A 19,620-nucleotide genomic window follows, 5' to 3' on the forward strand; every position below is an offset into this window, starting at 1 on the left:
GTTGGGTGGAAAAGTGTGTGCCGATGAGAAGTGATGCAGAATACCATGCATGCATGTGAAATGATTTTGCTGACATCCATGTGCAAAGCGTTTGAAAGTTAAAAAAAGTTATAACTTTTAAACCGAGTTTCAAAATTAAATTCCAATTATGCCATTATGTTTCTTACAATAAGGGCCTGTTTGGTTCCTCCCCCACCTCCTAAAATTCCTGTCACATCGAATGTTTGGACACATGCATGGAGTATTAAATATAGACTAATTACGAAACTAATTGCATAACTTGCGACTAATTTGCGAGACGAATCTTTTAAGTCTAATTAGTCCATGATTTGACAACGTGGTGCTACAGTAAACATGTGCTAATGATAGATTAATTAGGCTTAAAAAATTCGTCTCAGAAATTAGCCTCCATCTATGTAATTGATTTTGTAATTAATTTATATTTAATGCTCCTTATTAACCTCTAAACATTTAATGTGACATAAATTTTAGGAGCGACTGAAGAACCAAACACCCCCTAAATTCTTCAAAACAACATCCCACTTGGGTATATTTAGATAAAATATCAAATAACATTTTTCTCATAAAGATATATATATTTTTATTGAGCAGATATAATGTACTAGTTCCTTAAGACAAATGTTCTAAAATAAAAATAATATATTTTAGGAACATAACAAAAAATATTATATAAAGACAAAATTTCTTTTATTGAATCTCACTCGAAGAGAATCTAGAACATCTCACTTGTACAATGTGAACATAACAAAATACATTATAGAACATCACATGTATATTACCGAGCATCAAGTGTATACCACAGAAACATGATAAAATACATCATGTATACCACGTGTATAATACATGAACACTATACAATATATGGAGATAATTCCTTCATTGCCACTAAAAATTATAGCACTCCCTTCATTGCCATCAAAATTTTCAAAATTCCCTCACTGCCATCAAATAATTTTTGTGTTTCCCTGGTTGCCACTTCTGTTAAAACCTAGTATACTCGCTGATAGCTGGGGCCCACCGTTTATCCTCTGTTAGGGTCGCTAGATGAAAGTGGCAGGCGGACTTGTTCCCAGCGCACCGTGTTCGAGGCTGGAGCTCGCCCCTACGACACACGTGGCCAAGCTGCAGCTCTCCCGCGCCGCCATGCTAGGGCCCGAGCTCACCACCGCACCATGCTTGGCCGGGCTGCAGCTCGCCAGCGCCGCCATGGTGATGGACCAGGCTCCTAGTGGTTCCCCATAGCGTTTGTTACTCGAATGGGCCCTGGGCAGGCCTATGATCTGTTGAAGGACACGAGACAAGGTGGCGTGGACTTCAAGTTACTCAAGATCAACTTAGTCGGCTTACTAAGAAAGCTAGATTCTGTAGCAGGACTAGGACTCTTCTATTGTAATCGGCTAGGACTAGATATGTGCCCTTACCCTCTTCCTATATAAAGAGAGGTATGGTGCACCCCCTTGTACGTGCACAATCATACCAATCAATCCAACGCAAAAGGCTACACACCGACTAGATGTAAAGGCTATTACTCGATCATGAGGGCCCAAACTAGTATAAATCGTTCGTCTCTTTGCGTTCACTGTCGTGTTCTGCGTATGTCAAAGCCCACCAACCATCGTCCCGGGTAACCTCGTGATGAGTTGTCGGTCATCAAACATAGACAGCTAGCGTGCTAGGTAGGGGCTTTCGGTGACTTCGTGATCGAGAGCTCAATAGACCTCGACAACATAATTTTCGTGGTGGGATCCACCTTCATCTTTGGCTCCTAGATCCGCATGGCAGATGACTCTGGCTAGCTTCAGAGTCATCTCATGGAGATCCCGGCACATCAAGCTTCTTTGGCCGTTTCAACAACCATGATGGATCTTCTTGCCGAGAAATTTTCACGTCTTTCAATTTCTGATCCAACTCAGACTCGAGAGGTGTGGAGAGTAAAGACTCCCACTCAGACATGAGCAATCTGTCCGGGTTGGAGATCCAATCTGAAGTCTAGATTGAAGACCCAAGTTGTTTTCCACTAGGACTCAAGAATTCAGCTTCAATCTATCAAGATACAATCAGCTACCTCATGTAGTCATAGCAAGAGATCCCATTGATAGGTGCTCAGAAGGGCTTGGTCTTATCCATCACACCCGAGGGAGGCATCGTTCACTGGCTGGGTTCTTGACCCAGAACTTCTTCCTCGGATCCATCTCGTCTTGTCGGCATGGTGGAGCTCCTACCCTATCAAGACGATAGCAATCTTCCAACCGATGATGACCATGGCTCCACAGAGATCCTGGACATCATGACGACTGTAGAGTCTGGGACGCACTTAGCACCAAGGCATTCAAGAGAAGTCTTCATGGTCAGCCACCCACCCTATATCCCTATGCCACAGGCTCTAGATATTCAAGACGGAGAGGAGACTTTGTCCAACATCCCCCCAGATGCTCCAGCACCCAACAGAGAAACTGATGAGCAGAAGACGGCTAGGGAGAAAAAGAACAAAGCATGATAGGCCCATCGCAACTAGGCCTAACATCGCAGGGAAGAGTGGGAATGGTATCAGTCGGCCTGCCACGAAGTTGAACGACAGGGCTTGGCTGCGGAAGTTGAAGCTGAACAGCGCTATCAGGATCAAGAAAGGAATCAGCAACATCAAGAACATGACAACATGAGAGCTTTAGCATCATGTAACCTCGACGCCAACTTCATGGAACTTGCTGGTCATAGGGTCTTTACCACACCCAACGCCAATGTCTATGCTCTAGCAAATGAGCTAGCCACCATAGAAAACCCAACCGATGATCAACAACGCCTTTATGTCATTCTAGAATCCACAGCCCTATAGATGCAAGAAGCAAGGGGGCCTCCACCGCCAACCCTTCTTGAGGGCCAGACCCCCTCTCTCTCACCAATTCTTGACAAGGGGCATGCAGTGAGTACTAGCCTTTTCATGTCTAGGGCCATAGGGTAACCAGAACAGGAACCAGGGTGTTGTGCAGTCAGCCTACCATCATCATGGGTACCACTATAATAACAGGGAAGGCAGAGATAAGTCCAAGTATAGGGAAGTTGGCATCTCCCCTGATAGGTTCCCGTGCTTCTCGGGCAGACTCCTTTCTATCTGACTTCCCTATAAATTTAGGCCATCCAACCACTCCAAGTATGACATGAAGATAGAGCCCAATCAGTGGTTGTGTATCTACTCTCAGTCAATTGAGTTGGCTGGTGGTGATGACGATATCAAGGTTCTATATTTTCCCATGGCACTCGAGACTGCACCACTCACCCAGCACGTTGTTTATGGTAGTTAATAACAACTATAAACCATCAATAAAATATGTATAAGCGCATAAATATGATCACCAACAAAGGTCTAGGGGTTTAAACTAACAAATTCCACGAGTTTTGATGAATCTGTATTTTCTGCAGGGTTTATTCAGAAAACCATCAAGGTGGACCTACATGTCGGAATTAATTGCGCTTATCCGTAGCAAAATAAACACCAAAAGGTTCTAGAAGACTCAAGAGGACTCCAGGCTGAGGTGAAGCCCAAGTGGCTTCCAAGTAGGACTGGGCGGCCCCACCTGTAGGGTGCCCGACCCCTAGGGCCCACATGTCAACCCCCATCACTACGCCGGTTCTCCATATCCTCCTAGATTGCATCTATGTCTTTTATTCAAGTCAGTTTGATCCGAGGGCTCAGGATTAATGCTCTAGCGTATATAACCAGACTCTGCCCCCCCCCCTCTAGACCACGCTGCCATAAGTCAAGATCAGACCAGAAATTAGGGTTTCTAGAGAGAAGAGAATAGAGCTCCAATTCTTCAAAGTTCTATTATAGGCTAGCTAGCAAGGTTCAAGTAGAGTCTGGGCTATTGCTTAGGATTCTGGATCTACCATCTGGAGACTGGTATAGCCATTATATCTCTTTATTTATGACTTTGTGCTACTTCAATATTTTGTTGATATTTATTATGTTCCAAGTTTGCTCTAGTTATATGCTTGATATAGTTGTGATTGATGATGAGTTTATGCATATGTTCGCAAAGCGCTTAGCCCAAGATGCGCATAGGTTAAGTGGTCGACATTATGTAAGCATGGTGCTTTGAGATTATTTACCTATGGATGCATTCTACACTCTGGGTCATGTGGTAGATCATAGACGTGACACTCCCACTGAGTCCTTTGTAGTCCACTCCCCGTTGGTAGAGCAAGTAGAACACGGTTGCAAAAGGAGGCAAGCTCTGTTCTTGATCTTCCTTAATAATGTTCCTTATGCATAGATCTAGTGTTAAATATGCTATAGATGAGAGTGTATATACTTGGGTGTACAAAATACTTAGTAAATAAGGAATGACTTCGGAATCTTTAGCTCTTACCGAATCTCCTGTCTAGCCATACTATATTTTATGAGTCTCTATTTCTATCTCTGGAATTATTATTAATGCTTCACACTTATTATTTATTTATCATTTGACTTACCCCTGCCATAGCACGAGAGTGGTTTTATCATAAGTATACATATTTGTCAATATCTCTATGCCAACAATCCCATAGCTCATCCCTGTGGATAAAATATAAATAACGATACTCGATATACTCCTGAGTGAAATGTTACAATAGTATATTATCTGTGCCCTTGCAGATACTTTACTTTAACATATATAATTCTCTCTAAGTTTACAAGTGTCATTAATAATTACCAACCATGTATTTCTGGCACCATGCTAGGGATGATAACTTAGTAAAGAGTGATGCTAAGAAACGTCAACACACATAATCAGTAGGACAACAGAAGCTACGACCCTAGGGGCAATCAGGGTGGACAGTCCAATATATAGGAAATGAGGACCCAATAACACCCTTGCCTCCATGGATAGGTCCAAGAAGTCTAACAATAATAACAAAAAAGTTTGAAGACCTCAAGAATCTACCCTGCCCTTTCCACAAGAACGCCAAGCATACGGCGACCGAGTGCAGACAATTCCAAGAGTTAGGGTTCTATGCAAACACCAACAATGGCAAGGGCAAAGATGATAATAACAAAGATGGAGATGACAACCCTGATCCAGGCTTTCAGCAGCCCAAGGGCGCTATTGCAGTAATTTACACAGGAGTCCCATCTTCATCAAACAAGCGCTCTAGAAAATTAGCCCTTCGGGACATCTTGGCAGGGGAACCTGCTTCACCAAAGTACATCAATTGGTCTGAGTACCTAATCCAATTTTCTAGAAAGGATCAATGGACCAGCGTATCTAATGCTAGCCATTACCCACTCATCCTGGGTCCAACAATAGCCGACATGATAGTCCCCAAGGTCCTAATTAATGGCGGTGCAGGACTGAACATCAAGCTCGCCCCCGCGTCGCGCGTGGCCGGGCTGGAGCTTTCTCGCATCACCATGGCCAGGGTTCGAGCTCGCCCCCGCACCACACATGGCTGGTCTATAGCTCGCCCACGCCGCCATGTCCGCGGCTCACGCTCACCCCCGTGCCACGCGTGGCCGGGCTGAACCTCGCCCACGCCGCCATGGCAGGGGCTCGAGCTTGCCCCATGCCAGTGATGGAGATGCCCTCGAGTAGCCCATGTGCCCACGCTCGCTAAAGAATGAACGACGACATCCATCCTGGCCGCCACCCCGCTCTCCTACGGTCCTGCCTCCTCGTCATGCTGGCCCGCATCGTGTAATAGGGTCGGTGTTGCGCGGGCACAGACGGAGCAGGTGACTGAGCGTGGTATCCCCAGACGAGGCAAGTGGGCGGAGCCAAGGACGCGCAGGTCGAAGCACCGAGCAAGCAGCTACGCTGCGGACATGGGGCACCGAGAGGGGCCGAGCGCGTGGCTAGGGATGGCCACAGAGGCGCGGCAAGCAGGAGGCAGCTGGGCGCGTGAACCGAAAGCGGCTGAGCAGCTCAACGCGGTCGGTAGCTCACGTGCTGACGAAACGGAACGACGGCGTTGCTAATGGCAGGTGATGAAAATGGCAAACACGGAAACACAAAGTTTATTTTATGGCAGCCAGGGAATTTTGAAAATTTTGATGGCAATGAAGGAAGTGCTATAAATTTTAGTGACAATGAAGGAATTTTCTCAAATATATAATAGACAATCACGTGTATACTAATGAACATCACAAATACATCATAAGTAAAACATCACATTATACTATGTGAACATCATAAAATATAACCGAAAATATCATAAGTATACTACCGAACATCACATGTGTACTACCGGAACATCAAATATAACCCATGAAATATAGGAAATAAAAAAGTAAAATATAAAGTTTTAAAGTAACTAATTAAAATAAAATAACAAAGAAGAAAAATACAACAAAAACATTTATAACAAATGCTAAATATAGAAAAATGAATAACTTAAATAAGGAAAGGAAAAAGTTTAAAGAAAATGATATGTATACCACACGAACATAATAAGTAACATATCAATAAAAAACATAGAAAAAAACTAAAACATGAAAATGGTTACAATGAAAAAATAGAGTAAAATGAAAATAGAAAATGAAACAAATAAAAATATATATAAAACAAAAAAAGAGAAAGCAAAATTAAATAGAAGAAAAGAAAGAAAAATATAAACATGAAAATAAAAAATGAAATAAAGAAACATAATTAACTAGAGTAAAATATTAATAAAATAAAAATAAAAAGTTAAAGAAAATTAAGAGAAGAATAAAGGACCATAGAAAAGCTAAAAGGAAAAGAAACACGAACAAGCATGGAACATATAAATAAAATTTAGAAAAAATAAATAAAGTAAAGATTAGAAAATATAAAGAAAATAATAATAATAATAATAATAACTCATAGAAAATTGAAAAAACAAACATATAGTAATAAGAAATTATAATAAGAAAACGACAAAGAAATGTGAAACATTGACGTACTTGGGCTCATCGTACGTTCGTCCGTACCATGCAGGTTACGGAACCGCGCTGCGCGAAAGGTGGGTTATGGGTCGCTCTCGTATGCAACGGCTGATGATCAAGAAGGTGCAGGCATGGAATGCTCTGGTCGGCAGGCGACTCGGATCCCACTGGTCAGACCCGATAATTCTCGATGGAGGTGTCGTCCCTGCTCTTACTAGCCCTTTCTCATCTTCTATTTTTCCATGATGATAATGCGGCCCATTAGTTGATTTGGCATCAAAAATAGGCCTCCAACTACCACACGCCCACGAAGGCCCATCTCCGATACATATTTTAAGTATGGTATGTATCCTTTTTCTATTTCATTTTTCTCCTTTTAAAAGATCGTTTTTCTTCTTATTATTATTTATTTTATTCTAATTATTTTATGTGGTATTTTGTATATTATAATATAAGTAGAGAATATATAGTGCTTGTCTTTGGGCCCGTTGGGCCAGGCCAGCCCTCCTGTCCGACTTCGAAATCCAGCCCAGAGAGCCCACGTCTGCCCCGTTGACTTCTTGGTAGAAGGCATTGCTGGCACCGGGAGCAAAATCGGGGCGGAGGGGATGGAAGTGGCGAAGGCGGAAGGCGGCGCCGGCGTGCCAGAAGAACGCAGGGAGAACGGAAGCGGATTCGACTGGTCCGGATTCTTCACGGTAAGCGCGTACTCCTTCCTTGTTCAACCCAGGTGTCGTATGCCCTTTTTATCTGTGTAATAAAAGTTTGAGGAAGAAAGAAAATCGAAAAAATCTGTCTAGAATTGCCTCGCCGAGTGCCGTCATCCGAAGATTCATGCTGTTCCTTTATTATCTGGCGGGAGGTTGTGGCGTTGGGGATTCATTAGCTTTTGCGCATCTATAGGGGTTTCCAACTCAGCACTTGGGGACTGGGGTCGCCGTTGTGGCCGGGAGCGGCACGGCGGCGGAGGGGCATGCATCGGTGAGGATGTGCATCGAAGAAAGTTAACGGTGCCGGCTCTGGCTGCCCAAACCCAGTGGGTGTTGTCATGAATCGGTCATTGCACGGCTCTGTAAATGAGTGAGTGGGCAGATAATTCAGAGGAATCCAAACCACCACAGCCGCTACTCTTCACTGTTACCGCCTGCCGCCATGCCTGTTGCTGTTGTAATCAGCTCCCTCCAGTTTTGTCCTTCCACCAGAACCACCAGCTGCAATGTCACTTCATTCGAGCTCTGCATGCTTCGTGCTTACTTTGGTAGGATTCCTCGATTGCTGTTTTGATTTGATTAACTTGGGCTTCGTTGAGTTCAGTAATGTGCATCGGAGTGAAGAGTGAAGAGTGAAGTCAGTGAACTGTACCTGCTGGCTGCTGCAGCCAGTTTGTAGCTTGTATGTCATTCAAGAAAATTTGGTTGATTGATATGGGTTCTAGAAGAGCCCGAAAATGCTTACAAAGTTCTCAAAATCACGGGAAGTTCAACCATATAAAATAGTTTCGAAGCTGCTGTGATAAAAATCTTTACATCTTCTGTGCTAGTGTTAAAACTTCTGCGATAGCCAAATTTCAAGAACTTGCAGTTACACAGGATAACGTTAGGATAGTTTGCCGCACAGTATTCCTAACGTCTAGCAAAAATGGCATCTAGTGTCTTCTCTGCTTTACTGCTTTGTTCGCATTTCAGTTAATAAGTCCAGCGGTATGTGGTGGTAAATCAATTACTTAAGGACATTTGTTAGGGAGAACATGTGAGTCTATGTGGTCATGGGAACTTAAAAGGGTTGGGTTCATGGTAGCATAAGGCTACATCAGATACAGTATGTGCCAGCACATAGTGATGTAGATGGTGTCATAAAGCTTGTGAGAAAATCTGGCAACAGGGTTAGGGTCAGACTGAGTTTTGTTACTCATGGGATTGTGGAAGCCCAAGTATTTGTGTGCGCATTTTTTTTCGCTGTTTGATGGCTTGACTTGTCAACATCAACATCAACATCAACATAGCCTTTTAGTTCCAAGCAAATTGAGGTAGGCTAGAGTTAAAACCCACCAAGAGTCCCAAGTCACGGTTCAGGCACTTCAATAGCTACTTTCCAAGCACTTCTATTCAAACATAAATCTCTAAGTATATCCCAAGCTTCAAATCTCTTTTTATTGCCTCCCCCATGTCAATTTCAGTCTTTCTCTACCTCTCCTCATATTATTAACTTGGCTTAGGACTCCACAATGCACTGGTGCATCTGGAGGTCTCCTTTGGACATGGCCAAACCACCTCAACCGATGTTGGACAAGTTTTTCTTCAATTGGTGTTACCCCTAGGCGATCACGTATATCATCGTTCCGAACTCGGTCCATTCTTGTATGACCACAAATCCATAACAACATACGCATTTCTGCAACAGTTGTTGAACATGTCGAATCTTTGTAGGCCAACATTCTGCTCCATACAACATAGCCGGTCTAATCGCCGTTCTATAAAACTTGCCTTTTAACTTTTGTGGTACCCTCTTGTCACAGAGAATGCCAGAAGCTTGTCGTCACTTGATTCACCCTGCTTTGATTCTATGGCTAACGCCTGCATCAATATCTCTATCCCTCTGTAGCAACGATCCCATATACCAAAAGGTATCCTTTTTAGGCACTACTTGACCTTCTAAACTCACATCTCCCTCCTTATGTGCAGCTCCGCCAAAGTCGCATCTCATGTATTCGATTTTAGTTCTGCTCAATCTAAAACCTTTAGACTCAAGGGTCTGCTGCCATAACTCTAATTTCTTATTTACTCTCGCCTGGCTTTCGTCCACTAGCACTACATCATCAGCGAACAACATACACAAAGGGATATCCCCTTGTATGTTTCTGGTAACCTCATCCATTACTAAGGCAAAGAGATACGGGCTTAAGGCTGACCCTTAATGAAGTCCAATTTTAATCGGGAAGTAATCTATGTTACCATCGTTTGTTCAACACTAGTCACAACATTGTTGTACATGTCCTTGATAAGGGTCACGTACTTTGATGGGACTTTATGTTTGTACAAAGCCCACCACATAATATTTCTTGGTATCTTGTCATAAGTCGTCTCCATGTCAATGAAAACCATATGGAGGTCCTTCTTCTGCTCTCTAAACCGCTCCATAACTTGTCTTATTAAGAAGATTGCTTCTGTGGTTGACTTTCCGGGCATGAAATCAAATTGGTTTGTTGATATCTATGTCGTTCCTCGTAGGCGCTGCTCGATGACTCTCTTCCGTAACTTCATAGTGTGGCTCATCAATATAATTCCCTGATAATTAGTACAACTTTCGATATCTCCCTTGTTCTTGTAGATTGGTACCAATATGCTTCTTCTCCACTCCTCAGGCATCTTTTTCGATCGAAAGATATTGTTGAACATCTTGGTTAGCCATACTATAGCTATATCCCTGAGACATCTCCACACTTTGATTGGGATACCATCAGGGTCCATCACTTTGCCCCCTTTCATCCTTTTCAAGGCTTCTCTGACCTTCGATTCTTGAATCCTCCGCACAAAACGCATGTTAGTGTCATCAAACGAGTCGTCTAGCTGAACGGTGGTGTTCTCGTTCTCACCGTTGAATAATTTATCAAAATACTCTTGCCATCTATGTCTGATCTCAACCTCCTTCACCAAGAGCTGCTCCCTCTCATCCTTTATGCATTTGACTTGGTTGAACTCCCTTGTCTTCCTATCGCGAGCCCTAGCCATCCTATAAATGCCCTTCTCTCCTTTCTTCGTACTCAAACGTTGGTAAAGGTCCTCATAGACCCGCCCCTTTGCCTCACTCACCGCTTGTTTTGCAGTCTTCTTTGCCACCTTGTACTTCTCTATGTTGCATGCACACATGTCATGATATAAGCGCTTATAGCACTCCTTTTCCTTAATAGCCTTTTGCACATCTTTATTCCGCCAACAAGTGTCTTTCGAGTCGCATCCGCTCCTTTTGGTCACTCCAAGCACCTCTGAAGCAACCTTCCGAACACATGTTGCCATCTTCTCCCACACGCTGTTTGTATTGCCTTCATCCTTACAAGGGCCCTATTCAGTGACCTTTTCCTTAAAGACCTTTGATGCCTCCCTTCTAATTTCCACCACTTCGTTCTAGCAACCCTAACTTGTTTGTTCCCACGAGCTTGCACTAGAAAGCGGAAGTCAGCCACCACCACCTTGTGTTGAGCGACCACACATTCTCCAGGTATCACCTTACAGTCCATGCATGTTCGTTTCTCTTCTTCTTGTAAAGCTAAAATTCACTAAATGGGACTGTCTCTTACGAAAGAAAGTGTTAGCTATCATCAGATTAAAAGCTATGGCGAAGTCTAAGACTTCATCTCCCTCTTGGTTCCTACTACCATATCCGAAACCCTCATGAACTGCCTCGAAATTTGCACTTGATGTACCTACATAGCCATTAAAATCACCTCCTATAAAGAGCTTCTCGCTACTAGGGACAGCTCTCACCAAGCGATCTAAGTCTTCCCAGAAAAGCCGCTTAACACTCTCATCATGGCCTACTTGGGGGGCATACTCCATTTTTATTTGAAGTTGTCCCTGTCTACCAGAGCTTGAAGCTGGTATTGTCCACCTCCTTCGCCTTCTGCCCCTTTCATTTAGTCTCTTGGACGCATAAGATATTTACACGCCTTCTAACCGCTGTGTCCACTAACTCTCTTAACTTACCCGTAAGGGACCCTACATTCCAGCTACCTAAACGGATCCTAGTTGGCTCGACTAGCTTCCTTACCCTTCGCACCCGCCGAGGTAGGTGTGAAGACCCTTGCTCATTTTGCACCACACCCGGGCGCCGATGTGGCGCGCAACTAAGGATGCGACGACCCGATCCTTGCTCACTTGATACCGTGTCCAGATCGCGACACGGCGCGTCACGGGGGTGACGACCCGGCCCTTGCTCATTTAACACCATACCCGGGTTCCGACATGGCGCGTCGCTAAGAGGGTTACGCCCCAACGGGTTTCTTTTGGGTTTCATCTCCATAAAAGTGGCTAAGTTTTTACATTAATCCAATTGCAAATTTGCTACATACATCTGGTTGAAGTTGCAAATACATGCAGTTTCAATCAGAGGCAGAGCTTTATTCATGCCAAAGTGGGGCCATTCCCCTCCCCCTCCTGCTGCTTGGTTCAAGCTCTCCCACTGGTTCCATTGTTTTTGTTTTCATAAGCTCTTCAACCATTATACTGATAATGCGTAGACTATCTATCATTCCGAAAGTTTCAGTGGGACTCTTTTTGTTACAGTAATATCACTATATGCTAGCGATAGAATTACTTATATGTAATATTCTCCTTTATGATAATTATGGCAGATGCAACTGTAGTGTTACAAAATTCATAACTAACATTTTAAATTTCTGTGGTTGTTTTTCAGAATCCTTATGTATTGCTACAAATCGTCTTATACGTCTATCTGTTTTACACAAAATTACCTGGCCTTGATGAGGTGGGTCCACTGATGGTATGGCTCCTGCTTCTTTTGCCAATGTGTGTGTTGAATCTGCTGGGAACTCATAAGCTGAAGGAATTAGCTGATAAACATAAACGTGACAAGCAGACTTAGCAATTTTAGTTGTCTTGACACTCTAAGCTTGCTTTTATGTGTAAGTGTGGTGTTGTAACACTAGCTATTATGCACGTATCGATAAAATATTTAGTTTTTTTTCTTCTATTTAGCTAGTAGTATATGCTGACATATGGCACTTGATGAGAATTTTGTGGTGCACTATTGTGGATATGTGCTAAGGGCCATGTTGAAAGAAGTGTGTGATCAGTTAAGCCCTAGACTTGCAAAGAAGAAAAGCACAATGGAATAGCATGGGATACTGTTAGTGAATCTGTGAATATGTCTTTGCAAAAAACAAAACCAGGGTCTTGAAAAGCACAATGGGCCACTCAGTGTGTTCGTGTCACCCTGACTAGACGAGACCTGTGTTTGGAGCAGATAGGCCTGACTCCTGAGATATGTGAGAGTTAAATGCATCATAGCCCAACACTATTTCCATAAATGAATTAATGTTAGCTTTCAGATGATGTTTAATCTCAAATTCTCAAGAATATATTGACAGAAGTCTGGGTCATCTGTTTCAGAGGAAACCAGTGATTCTTTGAATTGGTTGCAAGCTAAGAAAAGAATCAGAAGATGTAATGAAAACATGCAATCAAATTTGTGCAAATATCAATGCTGGCAATGTGGCTGAAGGAGCAGCAGACTATTCACTTGCGAAGCTTCTTTATTGTGTACCAATCAGTGTTTATGCTTTGCTGTCCTAATACTCAAAATCAGTATTGTATCTGTTGCAGCGATGTTACGTTCAAATTTGTTTGCTAACTAGGTCCCATGTTCCTTGGAACATGGGTGCCATTGCTCCTTAAACATCAGATCCAAGTTGGCAACCATGTATGGCAATACCAAGTTCCATTTCATGGAGGGGGTTATTGCTTTGAAGTTACGGGTGGAATTGAGACTGCAGAACTAGTTGAAACGAATAGGGAATGAAGATAGGCTTTCTAATTCGTTATACTAATGTTTTTTATTCTTTGGTCAAAGAGCTGGCTTGGTACAGACCGAATGGGTTCAACAGTTTATTTACAAATTGCTGCCTTTTTTTGTCTGTACCAATCAGCAGCCAAGTGCAGTGTAGACTTATAGTGATTTAACTAAGGATGTGTGCTAGCTATCTACTGGAACTGGAGAAGTAGATTGGGAATTAGAGAATTGGAGGATTGGGTTTATATTCAGGTCTGTATGGCTGGGGTTTTGTCTTAATAGTTGCTAAGCTTCTCCCACTCCGCTTAGGTTCTGTTCATGCTGAAGTACATTAGTGTTTGTGTAATCACTAACTTGAGAACAGCACCAGATGATATATCACCCTAGATTCTACCATTCAGCAGATATTACTTTATTGGTGCTTCCTTGCTAGTTGTTACACACTAGTGACTAGTCCTTGTACTCAGGTAAACAAAAACAGCACCAATATCCAGTCAGAGCTACTAATCCAGTTAAGCAATACTCCCTCCATCTAGAAAAGAACGCAATTATGGGAAGCGTGCCAGTCAAACTAGCTCAAGTTTGACCAAGTTTATAGAAAATAATATTACCATTTATATCTCTAAATAAATTTATTATGAAAATATATTCTCTAACTAATCTAATGATATTTATTTTGTTTCATGAGGGTTGGTACTTTTTTATATAATTCTAGTCAAAATTTAAATTGTTCTCCTTGGGATGTGAAAATTACATTCTTTTGTGGACGGAGGAAGTACAAAGCACAGACCCGGGGCACACAATCTCTACTTGACTTTTTTTTTCAAAAAAAAATTGTTCGCGACACGTCATCTTGGCAGATGTTTGGCTCTCACCAGAAGGTTCCTCTCTTTGCCCAGACGCAGGAGTACAGAGAATTATTTAGGTGATAAAATGTTAATTAATGAATGGGAAACAGTCTTCAACGATCTGTCTATTTATAGAGACTTGATATCGCTGCTACAAACATGGTTATAAACTAAATCGGATAAAAAGCAGTCTTTTATCTTTGTTTACATCGCAGTTAAAAAAAATACTCCCTCCGTTGCAAATTATTATAAGTCGTTTTGACTTTATAAATACATAGATATTGCTATACATCTAAGTATACCTACTATACCTGGATAGTAACTATGTATTTGTATCTGCTATGTTAGATGTGTAATTATGTGTCTAGATACGCAACTATGTATCGGTACAAGTGACGGCCGGACACTAAGCATTCTGCATCAGAACTCAAAAGATCGAGCTGGGTTCGGTACATCAAGCACTGGCTGCTTTACACAAATATGCCAATAACTTTCATATATGTCCTCCACAAGGAATATTGTGTGTATGCTCATTTTCATTAAACAAGCAACAATATCAACACTTTTTGTAATATAGACTTTTCTCTTTTAGGTAAATATTGTCTTTATTTATTATATAAAGCTATCCTAATAGAGAGAGTTACCCCATACAAATTGAAGGAGAGACATGCCATGTACTGTAATTTCAACGATGTCCTATTCCTACCTTTAAAATGGATTTGTATAACTTGTCCTATTAATCTCTTCACAATGTGATAATTGAGCGATCGATCATTATGCATGGCTCTCCATAATTTCATTGAAGATAGTGCATTAGAGCAACTCCAAGAGACTCTTTATTATATACTTGTTAATTTATAGAAATAGAGATTTTGGTGAGAAAATATCTTCCAACAACCTCTTTAATTGGACCTCCAAATATAAACATCCTCTATTTTGAATTTTTCGGTAGCCAAAGATGGAGAACGAGGATGGTTCTCTAGAGTGTGCACGAGTTATAGAAAAGTTGTTGGAGAATACAAAGATATAAAAAACCGACTTCTACTCAAATAACTTTCCAACTGATGATTTAGAGAGTATATTTCAGAAAATCCTTGAAGATGCTCTTAAGAGAGAGAGATTTTGATAAGTGAAATCAATATGGAAATTACAGAAAAATGGTGGCAATGAAGTAGCTAAGATATGGAACTCGTAACATGAATGTGTTTCGTGATAATATTGCTAATGATTATCATACAATGTATCTTTGGCCAGTTTTTTTTTTTTTTTTTGAAGAAATAAGGATAAAAGTATAGGGCAAATAATGCTCTAAAATGGATAAAAATAACTAGATTTACATCCGACAATGCAGGACGTTACAGTATACAATCTGCAAGCTGCTTTTCATGGTCCAAAGTGAAAGCAAACAGGGCTAATTATTTAGGTCAAATCTTTCCGGACTCTACATTTTTATTTTTTTATTTTTTAATGTAAACTAGCAGGACCTGCAGTTTATTAAAAAAAAGGAGAACTAACAAGGCCTAGACCAAAGGAAAATAAAACCAACACATTGCACTTCAAGGAGAAGAAGAAAAGGTATCAAACATTACAGGCCTATATGATTGGCAGCAAGCTGTTTCGCTCTTGCAGTGCACAGGGTGTGGGCCTCCTCCTTTACTACATTTTTCTTTGGCCGTAAAGCAAGCACTTAGATAAAAACAAAGTCATAATAAGTTGAACTTAAGTACAAATATTTAAGTTGCTTCACTGGGAAGACAATATCTTGATCATATATAAGCCCCAAATTTCCTTCAGCAACATGATAGATCTTTAATAAGCCTCATCTCACTTCAATTGCGCACATGCCAGTTGGCCTGCAGTCAAATAACGCCACACTCAACAAATCAACGACAAAAAGGAGAACAAAGAATAATCAACGACAAAAAGGAGAACAAAGAATAAACAACCAAGCATCCATCCAAATATGCTTCTGTACTACGTTTGTGCCCTGTCTTTCCTTACAAACTCCCAGCCTCTGATATCATTTCAGATAACACATATTATAATTAAAGAAGTAGATTACCTGTCTGAACCGCCTCTGGAGGCAGAGCCAGCGGTCTCAGAGACTCAGACATCCCAATTTATTCGAGAACCTGAAAGAGGAGAGAAAAATAGTATAAGCACAGTATGACATCTACCTTCAGTTCTTCACTCTTTTTTATCAAGTACACTATTGTTATGAACAAAGCCACAATACCTTCGGCCACTTTGTGTAAAAGAACCAAACCCAACCGAGCACTATTGAGCAGAGGCCTATGATTCCGATGAGCCATAAAACCAAGTCAGAGGCATTTGCAAAAGCCTGCAGTAGGATACAAAATACTGCATAAAGGAATGCCAGCACTAAAAGCAGCAGCCATTTAAGGATTCTAGGCTCACAGCCGTCAATGGACCCCCTCTCTTTCAAGTATGAAGCATGGATTAACAGAATGAAATTGCTTAGTGATGCTATGAAGATTCCTATGAATATGGCCATCCAAATTTCTTCGACGCTCCCTTGCGGCTTTTGGGCGAGGAAGTATGCATACGAGAGAAAGATACCACCACTGATTACAAACAGCTTTTCCATCATAGTGTAGTAAGAACCCAGTAAACCCTGTAGTAAGAAAAACAAGACTTAACTAATTGTAGATAAATTAAAGTCAGCATAAATGAATTCCAAAAACATCTGCATGAACATTACTGTTGCCAAGATATCTAAATAACCCAGATATGAGTAACTGGCTGGACTCCTTTGAGTAGCCTTTTTTATTTGCTATTATGTTTCCTTTTTCTTTTTCTTTTGCTTTGCAAATAACTTTTTTTATTATTAATATACGACGAGTAGGGGCTTGTCACATCTGTTCTTTGAGAAAACAAATGTATCTAAATAGATTTTGACGGATTGGTGTGTTCGAATGGTAGCCAGAGCGGTAAAAGAGAATGGGTTAAATCACCTTCATTGTCTTCTCGTTTTCTGCAGCATTGGCTGTCAACTGTCAGGCATGAACAAGGTGAAATAACCATCAGAAAATAAAATAGAAGGAGAAGGTACAGAAGGAAAACGATATAATAAATCTGTATCACCATATATATGACACCTGGGTACTGACCTTGAAGTCCTCCATCAGAGGAATGATATTCTCTAACACATCAAGCATCGAAGCAAGTGTCTTCAGGTGAAGTACCCAGCATTTCTCAATTTCATTATTATTGTTTTCACAGGAATGGCTTCCCTCAGTTCTCATCAAATTGTTAGGCTCCTGCTACGCACCAAAGAGGCAAGAAGCCACATTGTCATTATGTTCATAGCGTCCTACTTGTATGCACAGTTCATGGGCATGCACCTAAAACAACTATAAACATTCTATGTCCAGTAACGAAGTCCAGCAGCAGGCTTAATTTGACATGGAACCCATAAAAAATTATTTGTTCAGGTAAATATATAATACTCGACGGAAGCTGCATGCCATATTCAGAAGCTGTAGCCGCAACATATTTTTTGGAAGTTGTATACAAGAATGGGACAAATTACCTCATCATATTTTTCAGAAGCTGCAAGCCCACCACAAGAAGTGTCCATATGGGTTGGTCTACCGCACGTCTGCCCATTATTAGCAGGCACATCAACGAGACATGATCATATGAAAATTGAGAAAATGGAGGGACTGAGTTTAGCAGCAGAGAGGAAAATAAGTATACCTACTAGGTGGAGAGACAAGCGAAGATGGACAGCAAATTGTCCTGAAAAATAGCAGATGTTTAGTAAAGTGCAGCTCAACGCCACATCTCTGACAGACTGACAGCAATCATAATATAGGAGTACCACGTCAAGTGCTTATAGATAAGTAAATTAGGTTGTTCAAAAGCCTTGGGAAGATAAATATCTGAATCTCTGATAGCTAGGGCAGGACTGTGGGAGCAGCTAGCCATCGACGAGGGAGAGGAGGGGCTTGACAACGGATGCCGAGGCAAGCGGTCCCAGCGTCCGGTCATTTCTAGTAAGCATCCAGAGACGACTTTTCACGACCGGACGCGTCCAGTCAAGCTCGACCGGACTCACCCATCGTTCAGTCACATGGTGACTCTTCTGTGCGCTGCCACATCAGCAGGACCGGACGCACCCTGTTAGCGTCCGGTCACCAAGTGATCCAGCGTCCGGTCGAAGACCGACGCCAGCGTCTTTGTTGTATCATTGACCGGACGCACCGGTCCCACTGAGACCAGCGTCCGGTCACTTTGTGACTAGCGTGACTAACTCCTTTCCAACTCTATCTTCTTCACCCTTGCTCAAATGTGCCAACCACAAAGTGCATCACCTTGTGCACATGTGTTAGCATATTTTTACAAACATTTTCAAGGGTGCTAGCACTCCACTATATCCTAAATGCATATGCAATGAGTTAGAGCATCTAGTGACACTTTGATAACCGCATTCCGATACGAGTTTCACCCCTCTTAATAGTATGGCTATCGAACCTAAATGTGATCACACTCTCTAAGTGTCTTGATCACCAAAACAAAATAGCTCCTACCATTTATACCTTTGCCTTGAACCTTTTGTTTTTTCTCCTTCTTCTTTTCAAGTCCAAGTGCTTGATCATCATGATCTTCACAATTTCTTCATTACTTGGAGTAGTGCCACCTATCTCATAATCACTTTGATAAACTAGGTTAGCACTTAGGGCTTCATCAATTCACCAAAACCAAACTAGAGCTTTCAATCTCTCCCTTTTTGGTGATTGATGACAACCATTTCACAAAGATATGAATTGAAATTCAATTGAATCTATGTTGCTTGCCTAAGCATATTTACCATGTGTAAAAGGATATGGACAAGTTTCACGAACCCCAAATGGTAGCAATTGCTCCCCCTACATATGTGCTAAGAGTTTGGATTGTAGCTTGCACATATGCTTAGATAGGAAATATAGGAGACAATGTCTACCAAATGATGCTAAGGTATAAAAGATGGACCTTTAAAGCGTGATACCAATCGGACTGCACCATTATACCATCCTTAGCATCATGGTTAGCTTGATACCACTTGGAAACACTTGGAAATGAAATCACTAGATAACATATGCATGCTAGATTTTCATTTTATCATTCAAACCTATAACTAGCATACACCACACAAGCATGAATATTGAAATTTAAAACTTGTGCCATGCAAGCAAACATATGAAATGCACATTCAAATACACCATACAAGTTCATGAGCTTGCTCCCCCTACTTGTGTGCTCAAAATTTTAATTGATCCCTTTCCTTTGTCATATTTCTCCCCTTATGTCAAGTTCTCCCCCTATCATTTGTATCTTTATTTC

At 41.5% G+C, this 19,620-nt stretch overlaps 1 protein-coding gene across 6 annotated transcripts; it reads right to left on the reverse strand.

Annotated features, from left to right (window-relative positions):
• Positions 1–15,685: 15,685 nt before the first annotated feature.
• LOC136481660 (uncharacterized) lies at positions 15,686–18,272 on the reverse strand. 6 transcript variants are annotated; one of them, XM_066478990.1, is made up of 8 exons: positions 18,119–18,272; positions 17,995–18,036; positions 17,828–17,896; positions 17,406–17,558; positions 17,250–17,288; positions 16,511–16,909; positions 16,337–16,406; positions 15,686–16,127 (listed from the first exon to the last, which is right to left on the reverse strand). In XM_066478990.1, exons 3-7 carry the CDS (start codon positions 17,873–17,875, stop codon positions 16,395–16,397), a joined length of 651 nt encoding a protein of 216 aa, XP_066335087.1. In that variant the 5' UTR covers positions 17,876–17,896; positions 17,995–18,036; positions 18,119–18,272; the 3' UTR covers positions 15,686–16,127; positions 16,337–16,394. The 6 variants fall into 6 exon arrangements, with proteins under 6 accessions (XP_066335087.1, XP_066335086.1, XP_066335085.1 ...); XM_066478993.1 differs by having other exon boundaries at positions 15,687–16,127; positions 17,406–17,555; XM_066478989.1 differs by having other exon boundaries at positions 17,995–18,272.
• Between the last annotated feature and the right edge of the window lie 1,348 nt (positions 18,273–19,620).

This window comes from Miscanthus floridulus, chromosome 9 (assembly GCF_019320115.1).
Source record: "Miscanthus floridulus cultivar M001 chromosome 9, ASM1932011v1, whole genome shotgun sequence".
NCBI classification, from domain to species: Eukaryota; Viridiplantae; Streptophyta; class Magnoliopsida; order Poales; family Poaceae; genus Miscanthus; species Miscanthus floridulus.

Bases quoted from the DNA above. Each gene is read 5' to 3' on its own strand.
- LOC136481660 (XM_066478990.1), bottom strand. From the start codon at position 17,875: ATGGACACTTCTTGTGGTGGGCTTGCAGCTTCTGAAAAATATGATGAG. The intron at 17,559-17,827 runs GTAATTTGTCCC...TTTGGTGCGTAG, and splicing joins CTTCTGAAAAATATGATGAG to CAGGAGCCTAACAATTTGAT. The intron at 17,289-17,405 runs GTCAGTACCCAG...CATGCCTGACAG, and splicing joins CTCTGATGGAGGACTTCAAG to TTGACAGCCAATGCTGCAGA.